The sequence below is a fragment of the Schistocerca gregaria genome, chromosome 2 (genome assembly GCF_023897955.1).
Source record: "Schistocerca gregaria isolate iqSchGreg1 chromosome 2, iqSchGreg1.2, whole genome shotgun sequence".
NCBI classification, from domain to species: domain Eukaryota; kingdom Metazoa; phylum Arthropoda; class Insecta; order Orthoptera; family Acrididae; genus Schistocerca; species Schistocerca gregaria.
In genome coordinates, this window is record NC_064921.1 from 712,362,821 (window position 1) to 712,377,833 (window position 15,013).

Here is a 15,013-nt window from a genome sequence, read left to right on the forward strand (position 1 = left end):
ATTTCACAATTCGGATCGCCGTCAATTTCCTATGATACTATTGCACTTTTTATCACTATAAACACACCTCCCCTTTCACTGTCCAGCCTGTCTCTGCGGTATACATTCCAATCTGAGTTTAGGATTTCATTACTGTTTACGTCTGGTTTCAGCCAACTTTCTTTCCCTAGTACTATGTGGGCATTGTGACCGTTTATTAATGAGAGTAGTTCTGGGGCCTTTCTATAGATGCTCGTGCAGTTTACTATTACCACATTAATATTGTTATTTCCTGTTGCATTTTGCCTACTCCTACCTTGCCGCGTCTCAGGAGGCGTCTTGTCGGGCCTAGGGAGGGAATTCTCTAACCTAAAAAACACCCATGTGCACTCCACATGTACTCTACTACCCTTGTAGCCGCTTCTGGCGTGTAGTGCACGCCTGACCTATTCAGGGGGACCCTACAATTCTCCACCCAATAGCGAAGGTCAAGAAATTTGCACCCCAGCTCTCCGCAGAATCGTCTGAGCCTCTGGTTTAAGCCTTCCACTCGGCTCCAAACCAGAGGACCGCGATCGGTTCTGGGAACGATACTACAACTAGTTAGCTCTGATTCCACCGCACGAGCGAGGCTTTCCACCTTCACCAATTCCGCCAACCGCCTGTACGAACTGAGGATGACCTCTGAACTCAGACGGCAGGAGTCATTGGTGCCGACATGAGCAACAATTTGCAGTCTGGTGCACCCAGTGCCATCTATCGCTGCCGGTAGGGCCTCCTCCACATCTCGGATGAGACCCCCCAGTTAGCAGACAGAGTGAACACTGGCCTTCTTCCCTGACTTTTCCTGTACGAACTGAGGATGACCTCTGAACCCAGACGGCAGGAGTCATTGGTGCCAACATGAGCAACAATCTGCAGTCTGGTGCACCCAGTGCCTTCTATCGCCGCCAAGACCCCCGGGCAAGCAGACAGAGTGAACACTGGCCTTCTTCCCCGACCTTTCCGCTATTTCCCTAAGGGGCTCCATCACCCACCTAACGTTGGAGCTACCAATAACTAATAAATCCCTCCCCCTGTGTGCCTGCTCGGACCTTGCTGAAAGAGCAGCCACATGTCCACTCACAGGCACAGCAGGCGATGCCACACGGCCAGCCTCCACATTTACCCTCCGCCTTGTGCGCCACGAAGGCCGCTGAACCCACCACTCCCCTTGGGGAGAGGGTGGCCCAACCGCGCCCAGTACCCGCGAAGATGTCTCGACAGCAGGGACAGTGGGTGAAGCATGTAACATCTGGGATGTACTTTGCGACGCACCAGACTCCCCACTGCCGCTACACTCCGAGGCAGCAGCCTGAACACGCTCAGCTGTTCACGAAGAGTGGCCAGCTACTCCTGGGTCCGTACACAGCAGTCACACATCCTATCCATCGTAAGGAATCAATTTACTGAAGAGACTTAATCAACTTTTAACTAGACTGCTAATTTACTAAAGGCGGCTGATTATTGACTAAACAGTGATTGCTAACCAATTCTTGTAGAAAACAATGAAAATAGCACTACCTGTCTGTGGACTGTATTGAAAACAAACACTAGCACTACTGGCACTAGCACTATGGCTGACTAAAGGGACTCTCTCTTGACTGTATTCAAAACAAACACGAGATCTATGGAACACTATTAATAGCACTCGACAATTAAAGCTTCCTAAAAGCAAAAACACGCGAAAGAAGAAGTGACAAGTAAGAAAAATACAGTTAATACTTAAATTAAGGTAGCTCGCTGCACAGCAGATGTGAAGCAGATGGCGGTTAGGGCGACACTGACACTATGATATGTTTTCCAAATACACTTTTAAATTTCTGTTTAATAGCTTCCACTTTTTAATCTTTGAGTGAATTAATTTTTTTCTCAATGTCATGCACTCCATTAACTGTCTCAGTTGATTTTTCTATTTTTTTATAGAGTGAAACAAAGTAGTCATATTTGCAGCTAGGTAGGTTAATTCGTTTTTTAATGTACTGTAACTGAGTAAGTTCTGAAGAGTTTCAATTGAAGCAGCATCATCCTCAATTAGTTCTTCAATATGTAATACATTTATGAATGAAGTTCATTCAAATTGCATTCTCATAATATGACAATACACAAGACTTTTATTTAAATTTAAAAACTGTAACAAAGAAAAGTGAGAAATTGTATGTTTTATTTTAAATAATATTGCGATAATAAATATTTTATCTTAAATAAAATTTTGTACACAATATTTCAGGAATATCTGTCTTAGTTACAGTTTCTGTCTATAAGACAAAAAAGCAGTTATTTACATAAAAATCCATTCTCTAGTTGTAACATTAATTCATTTTCCATCTAGAATTTACAATCGTAACATAATTATACATTGCAACCCAAAAAGTAGTGTTCTTAATGATTGTTTGGAACACTGTCTGGAGCATTATTTTTTAATCCTTTTTAACTGTCTATTCCTTTTTCATAAATTCTTAAGTGTTGTGAACCTTCTAAGAAGAAAATAATTTAACATTTGCAGGACCACGTTTTGTGTACAAATGTAACACATAACTACGCATCACTGAGTCAGCAATATGCTCACATAACAAAAAGAAAACCTGCTACCTTTCACAGTTATCCTTTGATAAACTAGAGTAAAACACACACACACACACACACACACACACACACACACACACACACACACACACACACACACACACACACCCCTGGTCTCCTACATGATGCTAGTTGAACTAACAGCACCAGTGCTATTTTTCAGTTGGTGGGCTGGTTGTGGTTGGGATAGTGTCGGGTGTGGTGGGTAGACAAGGGGGTGAGAGGCCAGGAGAGAGAATGAGATTGGGTGGCTAACTCCCATTTGTGAAGCTCAGAGAAGCTGGTTGTAGAAGGGTCCAGATTACTTAGACTGTGAAGCAGCTAACTGCGCATGTTTTGCCACCAGGTGGCCAGCTTTATTCTTGACAACAGTTTGGCAGTTGATGCACAGCTGGTTGGTAGTCATACCAAAATAAAAAGCTGTGGAGTATTTGCAGCAGAGTTGGTATGTGACATGGCTGCCATCAGAGGTGGCCCAGTCTCTTGACAGGATATGAGAGGCCTGCAACAGGACTGGAGTAGGAAGTGGGTGGGTGGATTGGGCAGGTCTTGCCCCTTGGTCTGCCATAGGGATATGACCCCCAGCTAGGAGTTAGGAGTGGGAGTGACAGGGATATACAAGCATATTGCATAGGTTGGGTGGGCGACAAAACACCATTTTAGGAAGAGTGGGAAGGACCTTGGTTAGGATGACACTCATTTCAGGGCAGGACGAAAGATAATCAAAGCCTTGGTCAAGAGTATGGTTCAGTTGTGATACTGGGTGACAGGGGGGTACTACTTTGTACCTGATTTTTGGGGGTGGTGATAGGATTGGGGGTGTATGAGGATATGGCATGGGGAATCTGTAGACTCGGTTTGTAGGGTATTGCCTGTCTGTGAAGGCCTTTGTGAGGCCTTCAGCATACTGGCCAAAGGAGTTCTCATCACTGCAGATATGTTGTCCACGGGTATAGGAGGGATTTTTTGGAAGGTGTGGCAGTTGTCAAAATGATAGTGAGCAGGTTCCTTTAATCCAAAAGTATTTAATTTCTACAAGAATTTTCCTACAACACTGACATATTATTGAACTTTTCTTGGTTATACTACATATCATATGCTGACAGAGAAAAATAACTGCACCAAGAAGGAGTTGTGCAACATAAACAAAAGGTGTAGGCTTGCTTCTACATCTGAAATATGATGTCTATTCCAATTTTGTGCCAGTCACATAAGATTGGCACTAGTAGTGTCACTGTGAGGATACAAATCAGGTTTATCTTAAATACATGCTATAACTGTCATGAGAATTGGTAACCTTTGAGATTGGACTTGTTGAGCTGATGTTAGTCAAGAATACCTTTCAGGTGACAAAGATGCCATTATCAGCACCTCACTGAGTTTAAACAGGGTCATGCAGAAATGCCATGAGAAACTGGATGTTCCTTCTGCAATACTACAGAAAGTGATGGCAAGAATGTAGCCCCGGTACATGATTGCTGGAAGAGGTGCTCACCAGATTGTGTAGTCACAAGATGACGGCTCCGGACAGCCACATGGCACTACTGAGGGGGAAGACCATCATGTTCGGCATGGGGCTTTTGTGCTTTATACCGCATCTGCAGCAGCAATGTGAACAGTGGTGACACAACAAACTGTTGTTACAGTTGGGTTACTTCAAGGATAGCTCCAAGCCAGATGCCCTGTAAGTATGCTTTCCACTGACCCCCAACCACTGGCATTTGTGGCTTCATTGACGTCAAGCGAAAGCTAGATGGAGGTCAGGGTGGAGGTCTGTTGTTTTTTCTAATGAAAGCTGATTCTGCCTCAGTGCCAGTGATGGCTGTGTGTTGGTTAGGATGATGTCAGTTGAGGGCATGCAACCAACCTGTCTGCATGCTACACACACTAGTCCTACACCTGGAGTTATGGTGGTGGTGGTGGTGGTGGTGGTTAGTGTTTAACGTCCCGTCGGCAACGAGGTCATTAGAGACGGAGCGCCAGCTCGGGTTAGGGAAGGAGTGGGAAGGAAATCGGCCGTGCCCTTTCAAAGGAACCATCCCGGCATTTGCCTGAAACCTGGAGTTATGGTCTAGGAGGCGATTTTTTATGACAGAAGCAGCACACTCTTCGTTATTCCACGTATCTTGACTGAAAATTTGTACATAAGTCTGGTGATCTGACATGTTGTCCTGCCATTCATGTACAGCATTCCACAAGGCATTTTTCAACAGGATAACACTGCCTACATATTGCTGCTCAACCACCAAATCTGTCTACAATTGGGCACTTATGGGACACCATCAGACAACAACTCTACTGTCATCCACAAATGGCATTAATCATCCATGTATTGACCAACCAAGTGCAACAGACATGGTACTCCATCCCACAAACTTACTTCCAGCATCTGTACAACACAACACATGCACATTTGCATTCTTGCACTCAACATTCTGTAGGTTACACCTGTTTATTAATTTACCAGCACTTAACTTTTGAAATGGCTTATCTTGCACTAACATTAATCTGTGATCCTGCAATGTTAAACGCTTAACTATGTTACCTAGGCAAACGTATTTGTGGAATTTCATTCATTCTTCATAATCATAATCATAATCATAATCATCATCATCATCAAATTTCTTGGGCATTTGTCCCATTTCAACCCGGGGTTGGTCCAGTTACTATGGATTTGGCAATGTTAGTGTCAGAGAGTGGCCGGATGCCCTCCCTGACACCACCCCATTGCCCCCCCCCCCCTCCCCGGGACAGAAGCATTGTACCCCAATTGTCTGTGCCTAGTGTAAGACATGAAATAGTGCAAACGTTGTTAAATGTCTGCAAGTCGAGTAACTGGTCCGGAATGTGGGGACCAGCCTGGTATTCACCTAGTGGGATGTGGAAAACCGCCTAAAAACCACATCCAGGCTGGTCAGCACACTGGCCCTCAGTGTTAATCCACCAGGCGGATTCGACCTGGGTCCAGCGTGCCCACCCGGGTACAGGAAGCAGCGCATTAGCATTCTCAGCTAACCTGGCTGGTTATTTGTGGAATTGCATTACTCTGCACTAATTTTCTTTTTTTTTTGTGATTTTTTTCCATCAGTGTAGATAGATAAGTGAATAAGACAATGATAAGGGAAAGTAAGGGCAACTTTTAGACTAATCTGGAATTTCCAGGGATAAAACTTGCAATCTGATATGTGTCTGTACATTTATTTATTTCATAAAAGTGTATTGATTAACAAAGAATAGGGTTATAAGAGGAACCATAACACTGCAATGTAAATTTTAATGAAATTGGTACGAACTTTGTTGCAACATTTCGTTAACAAGTTCATTAATATTAGGTTGAATTCCTAAAAGTTTTATCACAAGATCCTTTTTAATGTTTCTGATTACACTCCCGTTCTTATTTTTTCATGCAAAGTAATTCAGGAAATACTTGCCAACACAAGTAGGTAGCGATAAATGGAACCAATTTTCTTCCCTAAAGCAGTATCCTTAACCAAACCTTTGTACAAAACAGTACACAAGTATTAATGAAAACTTTTGCATAACTGTGCGAATTATGGGCATACTGCCAACTAATACAAGTTGATACCACAAATTGTTTTACACAGATATGCTGGAGGATTGTAAAGGAATCTGTGATCATTTTTGAAAAATGCCAGGTCTACAGTTTCAATCTCTATATATTAGCTTAATTTTCTCTTTTTCTTGAAATACTTTAGCTTTTTATCCTTATAGATGTAGGTTTAATGTGTTTAAATGTGGCAATGCACCCAACAAGTAGCAAGTTTAGATGGGTGATGACCATGCAGGCGGAGTTTTTCCCATAAAAGAGACTTTTATCTCCTAACTTGTCAAAATAATGTATTAGCATTTTTAATTTTGATAGAAAATGAACTTCAGAATATGGTAACAATATCAAATGTGTTGTACCTCCCTGTTTTTACAAATCGTATATTCTTTGAAAAGGGGGGGGGGGGGTTTGGGGGAGAGTGGAAAAAAAAAAAAAAAAAAAAAAAAAAAAAAAAAAAAAAAAAAAATGTCATGCCTAAAAACTGCTAAGAGCTGCTGATAAAATAAGAATTATTCTATCAGTTATCAGTTTTGAGTGAATCATCTACTGCCTATCACAATGCTGACTTGAATAGGGTATACAAGGAAGTCCTGAGACAGATTTTACCTTTTTGGAACTTATTTCTGGCTCACTCTCATAACATGTCAGAAATGTATTTTTACACCCTTTCAAATACATCACATGCTCAGTTTTTTTTATATAAATGCAGTCATCATCAAAGAGTAAACCTATGGTATATAAGACCATTCTTCACATCATCTTTTAAAAGAAAATTTCAACATAACAAACTGAAACAATGTGGAACAAATAAGTCTGCTGTTTAAATTTTTTCACTATTTTTATTTAATGCTTCACTATTGCAACTGCACAGACAACTGATACAGTAAATTACACTGTTGTGAAAAAAGCTAGGGATTGCAAAGTCTCAATACAAACATCTGAAGCCATGCAAGAAAGACAGGCTGGCCAATTTTTATCTTCATGAGATGCAGCTCTTACTAAAGCTGCATGACGCACCTCAGGAGTTGACAGATGAAAATAAAAAGAAGAAATATTCTCTTTGATGCATGCTATTTCCCAAATGGTCCAAAACTATGGTTTTCCTTTCTCTTACATATTCAGTTTGAAGGCTTTACTGTGTGTTTCTACCCCTTATATAGCATAAAATGGATATTTGTATCTGGAGCTCTCTACTCTGAGAACTGAATATTTTCAATAATATTATCCTTTTTTTTTAATACAGGAAAGGTAAACACAGAAAGAACATGCTCATGACTAATAGAAATACTTAATTTTAATTATTTCACTTTAACAGACTGTAAAGTCAAACCTCAAGCAACCTCATTGTTCATGACAGAGGGTACATCGTATAAGGATTTTATCAAAAATTTATAAGAAAGATATTAAGCATGTCAACTTCTGAAAGATCCAGGATGGAATGTAACAATGAACAGGATAGTTGCTATTCACCAGATAGTGGACATGCTGATACACAGAAAGGCATAACAAAAAGACTGTCGGAAAATTAGCTTTCGGCCAACAAGGCCCTTGTCAAAAATACACACACACACACACACACACACACACACACACACACACACAAGTGCAAATGCAACTTAACATCCTTTTCCATTATATAGTCAACTTATGAAAGTATTTTCACTGATGTTAACTGTAAATCAATTATTTATTTTCCAGTACCAGTGGTCCCTTGTGTGGTTCCTCAGTGCTGCTGTTAAGCTTCCTGTGGTCTGTGAACTCAAGACTACAAAATTATTTGTCTGTGTATAAAAGTGCATATAAGTGATGTGATTATTTGTGGTATACAGTGAGGTCGATTTTTTGTTACACGTCTTTATTGTCCATTGTAGACATTCCTTGTGTTTGTATCTCTGTATTTTTGTGATTTTATAAATATATTTTCCATATTCCAATAATTATTTTTTCATACAAATGTTAATGACATCACAGAATGTGTGTGTCTCAACTTGATGATGATCCACACAACAGCCCTGTACAAAAAATTCTAGAACTTTGTCCACAAAACTTTCTGCGCTTACTTTTTGCTTGCTGTGCATGGTCTCCTTTGAAGTACTCTCCTCCACAATTTATACCCTGCTCCCAATGCTGTTTCCACTTACCTAAGCAGTCATGGTATGCTTCTTGCCGGATCGCATGAAGCACCATGTGTGAATTTTCTTTAACCTTGTCTGTCATTTCAAATCGTCATCTTTTCAATGGGGTTTTCAACTTTGGGAATAAAAAGAAAAAAAAATCGCAGGGACCAGATCTGGAGAGTGTGGAGTATGGGGCAGCACAGTGATTTTGGTTTTTGGGAAAAAAAATCACGTAGCAACAGGGATGAATGTGCGAGTGCACTATTGTGATGCAAGAAGCACAAATTGTCTCTCCACATTTCAGGCTATTTCTTCTCACATTTTCTCGCAGGCATCACAGCACATTCCAATAGTACCATCAATTAACAGACACAAATCCCGTGGCAAGAATTCATGATGAACTAATCCTTCAATGTCAAAGAAAACTATCAGCATGACTTTGACATTTGGCCTGACCTGATGAGCCATTTTTTTGGTCTTGGACAACATTTTCCAATAACCGTAGGCCTACAGCTCGTCACAAGTTATGATTCTCTTAAGGAACATCTCTTTCTCATTTGTGTGATCCAAAAGCTCTTCACAGATTGCAAGGCAAAGGTCTTTCTGGTCTCGACTCATGAGCTGTGGGATGAACTTGGTGGCAACACAATATATTCCAAGATGCTGTGTCAGAATTTCATAACATGATCCAACTGAAACATTACATTCATCTGCAATCACATGGACAGTCAGTCATCAATTGGCACACACAATTTCAAATTTCATTGACGTTCCTGGCATGAAAGTCACTGGTAGACATTGAAGGGCATCCTGAAGAGGGTATCTTAATTTCCAAACAGCCATTTTTAAACCGTGAAAACCATTTGTAACACTGAGTGTAGCTTAAGCACTCATCACTGTACGTTTCCTGCATTATTTGATATGTCTCTGTAAAGGTTTTCTTCAATTTCACGCAACGTTTAATGCACACGCTTTGCTCCTCTATCTTTGCCACCTCGAAATTCTGAACTGTGCAACACAACTCAACTCCTCAATACAACAATGAACAATAAATAACAGACATACAACAATGAAACTTTGGGCAGTTACACATAAAACAGGCATGTGCAGGGATGCCAACCGCATTTTCATTCCAGCACATCATTGGCACAAAATTATGAATGTTCCCGAATTTTTTGAACAGACCTCATATGCTGTGGATATCAGTGCTTACAACTATAGTATGTGAAATACTTTTAGTTTTCTTTAGTCAACAAATTTTATTTATTATTCATGAATTCCAAATTAAATTACGGAGAACATAATCACTTGTCATGTTGAGTTGACATATGACATGCAACATGAATCCTTAAAGATTTTGAGTTGCAACAGAAACACACTTTTAACTACTAAGACAAAAATATCTAATAAAATGAAAATTAAATCATATATGCAATGATTTACACCAAGTGACAACTAAAGTTCCATTTACATTTTTGTTTATTAGCGTTGCAACCATGTACTGCTTACATAAATTTTGGGCAAAAATGAAAAATATATCAGAAGCAGTAACACAATAAGGGCAACCGGGAGAGTTTTGTCAACTCACACAGTATGTAATCATCTCCACATGTTCAATTAGGCCTTTAGGTATGCATTATGACCCACAGCACCAACACCCCAGCACCAAGATGCGAGAAGGAGGAAGGCAAGGAAATAATGAAGTAGGTGGTATCAGGCTGTCTTCACTGGTGAGTGCAGAATTTGTAATAATCAGGAATTGCATGTAGGTAAGCAAGTACCAGCACACGTCGCAAGCATGGCTGAATTTTTAGATATAAACTAAGTAAAAAAAAAAAAAAAAAAAAAAAAACCTTAATCGTTAGTGTCATGCAATATTTTGTGTAATGTAATTTCTTGTACAGACATCTTTTATTAACCTGACACATTCCACATCATTACGAAGTGTTGTATTCATGATCTATGGAACAAGTATTAATCTAATCTAATCTAATCTAATCATGGAGCCCCGAGGGTTCAGTAGCGAGATGCGTCAATCATATTTTGTGCCAGTCTCACGTAAGATTTAGATGTCTGCAGAAAACTGTGGATTTTGTGGCATCTCTGCAGAAGAGAGGATTCACAAACTCATGAGTATGTATCCTTGGAACTGTTTCTGGTACTGCAGATTCCAATGATCTGAAGCACATAAACAAAACTTTACGTACAAGGAGACACCTCTGGTAACTGGAGAACACTGAAGCTATACACCAGTCAATTATCAAATTTGCTGACTGACCAATAGAATGCTGACTGTGAATCGGGATTTAGATGTTGTAAGGGCTCAGATGCAGGTAACTGTTAAAAGTATTTTGTGAACAAAAGACATTAACATCACTGGCCCCTGTACAGTGTCTACAAAGTTGTATTCTTAGCATGCTGTTAAAAGACTAAAAAATCATATTACTTCTAACACCAAAGCATTCCTGGTGGGTTTGTGACAGATAGAAGATAGCATAAAGGTCATACTAGAATTCCTCTTGGCTCTGGAAGAGAGTGCATTTGCCTTCTTTCACTACATGGTATGAGGCATCAGGGTACAAATTACCTGCTTAGTATGCAAGTTTGAATGATAAATGAGAAATCTGAACCATTAATTTGTTGCAGAGATGTTGGATCGTTGTCTGCAAGTGGTATTACTAGATCTGCTTTATTATTTTCAGAAATATATTTTGGCTGACAGTGATAGTTATCGTTGCTTCTCTTTTACTGCTAGTGTCTATGACTAGAACTACAGCACTGAACATCATTTATTCTGTGATGTAAATGCCTGGCCTGGCTTTTGAAATCCTCCCACCTGCTAATTTATCACACCTTTCTGTTCTCCCTTCTCTGGGTCTATTAATCTAGCAAAATCAGAAGAGCCCCGAACTAATGCAGCATGAACAGCACTACCTACAACTACTGAACTATCATGCTGGGTACTTCCTTTTCGGCAATGGTCATGATTGGTTTATTGCTATTGTCAGCTTTTATTGTTTTAGGCAGCAGGCATTCCAAATTAAAGCTTTCAAAAAATGAACTCGGAACCCACAAGAGTCACTGCAGATACAAAACCATGTATTGACCATGTTCTCAAAAATGTAGGAAAAGAGAAAGTAAAGGTAAATTGCCTTAGAAAACTACATTTGTGATCACAGAGCCCTTACTATGGAAATTGATGTAGACAACATAGATGTAACAAAGTGATACAGTCATATATAAAAGAAAGTTTAATTATTCTAAACTTAAGATGGAACTAAGGAATGTAAAATGGGAACCAGTGTACGATGCAACTGAAGTAAAGTGAATGAAAAATGGGAATATTTCTATAAGTTATTCAGTAACACTTTAAATGAAACCTGTGCTTTAGTTTAAAAAAATTATATAAAGCTGTAAACCATAAAGCCGAGAAACTCCCTTCTGAAATTATCGAACTGAGGGAGAAAATGAAAGATTGCTATAACTTTTTAGAGATACTAAACTGCAATATTTCTCAACAAAATATAAACTGCTCAGAAAAACATACAGAGTGTCCTTGACTAACCTAAAAGCACAGAAATATACCTCTGAAATAAGGAACTCTAGCTGTATCAGTAAAACTGCATGGAAAATAATGCATAAAGAAAGTGGGGAACAGAATTCCTGTGAACACAGTAACATAACAATAAAGAAAATGGTGAAGAAATAAATAACCCAAAAGAAGTGTGAGAGAAATTTATACAAAAAGTTCAGTACAGTTGGTACAAATTAAGTTCATGTCAAGCCACAAAATTTTAGTCTTGGAAAATCTAGCCAGTCCTTTTATATCCACAGTCTTACTGAGAGGGGCGCCCTAGCAATCATATCTGCACTTTGACCAAAAATGTCTTGTGGCTGGGATGACATTTCACCTAAACTGCTAAAGGAATGCAGGGATGAATTAGTGAAACCCCTGACTCACTTTATAAATATCTCCCTCAGTAATGGTGTATTCCCTTACCTTTTGAAAATTACTGAAACTATACCAGCGCATAAAAAGGGATTAAAAACTGGCACTAAAAACTACAGGCCAATAGCATTAACCTCAGAACCAGGCAAATCCTTAGAGTAATACTAAATCAAGTTGAATCCTATTTCACCAAACACAATTTGTTAAACAACCTAAAGCATGGATTTAGTAAAAGGGAGATCTACTACAACAGCAGTAGCACCTTTTGTGAAACACAATCTGTTAAACAACCTAAAACATGGATTTAGAAAAGGGAGATCTACAACAACAGCAGTAGCAGCTTTTATACATGAAATATTAAATAGGCTGGACAAAAGTGACAAGGTAAGTAGGCACTTTCCTAGATGTGAGTAAAGCCTTTGATACTGTGAATCATACATTTCTTCTGTGTAATCTAGAAGAGTATGGGTTGAGAAGACTAGCCTTGAAACTACTTACCTCCTATTTGAAAGACAGGAAACTGCTAACTTATAAAAATAATGAGCAGCTCCTAACAACCAAATCAACCTTCAGGACACTTCAATGTGGCTTGCCTCAAGGAAGCACACTAGGGCCTTTTTTGTTCCTTGCATATGTAAATAATTTATTTGAGCCCCAAAATTGCATGGTTGTAAGCTATGCCAATGACATATCCTTCATCAGCTGTGGCAGTGATATGCAGTCTGCAGGTAACAGTACTGAGATCAGTTTCAATACTCTGTCCACATACCTTACAGAAAATAATCTTCTTGTAAATAAAGACAAAATGGTAATAATGAAGTTCATCCTCACTTATTATGCTGCCATAACTGATACTGTATTTAAATCCCCATTGGGTCTTGCATATGCAAATTCACATAAATTTTTGGGCATCGTTGTTGATAAACACTTATCATGGAAAGAAAATGTAGAAACTGTAAGTTTTACATTTGAAAATCCAATAGCTAAAAAGGTTTTCTGTTCAATATATGTACTTAAAAAGAGATGGACAAATAAATAAATAATATTTGCAAGAAAATCAGTAGAAATGTGTATCTATCTACTGAAATGGGTCTCCGCCTTCCTGGACCATGATACTTTAAGGCAAATATATTTTGGGCTGATTCATCAGCACCTGCAGTATGGTATTGAGATATGGGGTGGGGCATCAGCAGTTCTTTTAGACATACTTTTTATATTACAAAAAAAGGCAGTAAGAATGGTAGCCAACGTAAAGAAGAGAGAGCCTTGTAGAGATATCTTTACAAAATATAAAATTCTTACGGTATACTCCATGTATATACTGCAGACAGTCATGTTTGTGAAACAAAATCGTGATTTTAATATGACAAACAGTAATGTAAACAACTATGATACACAGGGAAGGGAAAATTTTCATAGAACTGTGACCAATAAAAAGGCAACGAACCACAGCCCACATAGAATGGGAGCAATTTTCTACAATGCACTATCCTGTGAAGTCAAGAAAGCAAATCTAAATATGCTGAAGAGTAGACTGAAGCAATTATTAATAGAAAAGTGTTGTTACTCTATAGAGGACTTTAAGTTGTAGTGCCATCTTGGAAAACAATGTATACAGACAATGTCTCCGATTTATCAGTGGTATGACAGATTGTAATTATACACTGTATTATGTGTACTGTACTATTATAAATACAAGCTAAATTGTGTTACACTATAGAGGAATTTACTTGTACTGCCCTTTTGAAAAACAGTGTGTACAGACATGTGTCTGATCCATATGATGTTATGAAAGAACGTAAATATTTTATTGTGTATGTGTAATGTAAGCTATATTTTCCTGACAATGTCTGAAAACTTTTTGTTATATGGACATAAAATAAATAAATAAATAAATAAAAATAAATACATAAATTGGCAAAAAACCACACAAGCAAAGGAAGGCATTCAAGAAGCACACACAGTATCCTGCCCATCTTGCGACTACATGATAACAAGGAGTTCAAATGGCTGCCTCCAGTGTTGAAATTACGATTCCTGCAACAATAATATTAAACTGTTGATGCTTCTTGTTGTTGTGTGTGCAAAACTCACCTTCTGTCCTATTGAGTGTGAACTACTGGTCCCTGCTGAAATTACTGCACAGCAGTTGAATCTCTGTCACCTCTGTTATATTTGAGTCCCTCTGATTTGCTGGATGGGTTAAAATAATTGTCTTTTCAAATCGTATTCTGTACTCATTCTTTGCTCAATGTCAAGTTCTCAAGCTAACTTTGTTTTTATATGGTGTATGTAGTCAACCCTGTACTGAAAGTCAATGATAACAGTTTATCCTATGTAAATATTTTCATACTTGTTCGACAGTTATAAAAGGTGGGAATGGCAGTGACAAAGGTGATATCAGTTCCTCATGTTCCATAACATTGCACAGCAGTCTGGTTCAACTGTCTGTCTCTCTCTCTCTCTCTCTCTCTCTCTCTCTCTCTCTCTCTCTCTCTCTCTCTCTCTCCACCCTTCCACTGCCTCCTCCCCTTTCTCTTAGTGGACCAAACAACACCTGACTCAATACAATGAGTTCTCGAGGCCTCACAATGAAAGCTTCCTGCTTTTCCTTCTTTCACATAAATATTAATCCAAACTCACAAATTCTTAAATATGCTGATTTCTGGAAGAAATCAATAAAACATAGTTTCATACAGACCTGAAGAGGGCCACACAAATTCAAATTGCAACATATCAGTCTGAGAGACGTATACAATCAAAGTAAACAGTACA

General features: G+C 38.9%; 1 protein-coding gene across 1 annotated transcript in view; it reads left to right on the forward strand.

Annotated features, from left to right (window-relative positions):
* LOC126334830 (stabilizer of axonemal microtubules 1) overlaps positions 1 to 8,109 on the forward strand; it is a 180,725-nt gene extending 172,616 nt beyond the window's left edge. The window contains exon 8 of the mRNA XM_049997490.1: positions 7,871 to 8,109. Coding sequence (XP_049853447.1) covers positions 7,871 to 7,911 — 41 coding nt within the window. The 3' untranslated portion in view covers positions 7,912 to 8,109. The remainder of the gene's footprint in view (positions 1 to 7,870) is intronic.
* Positions 8,110 to 15,013: the final 6,904 nt, after the last annotated feature.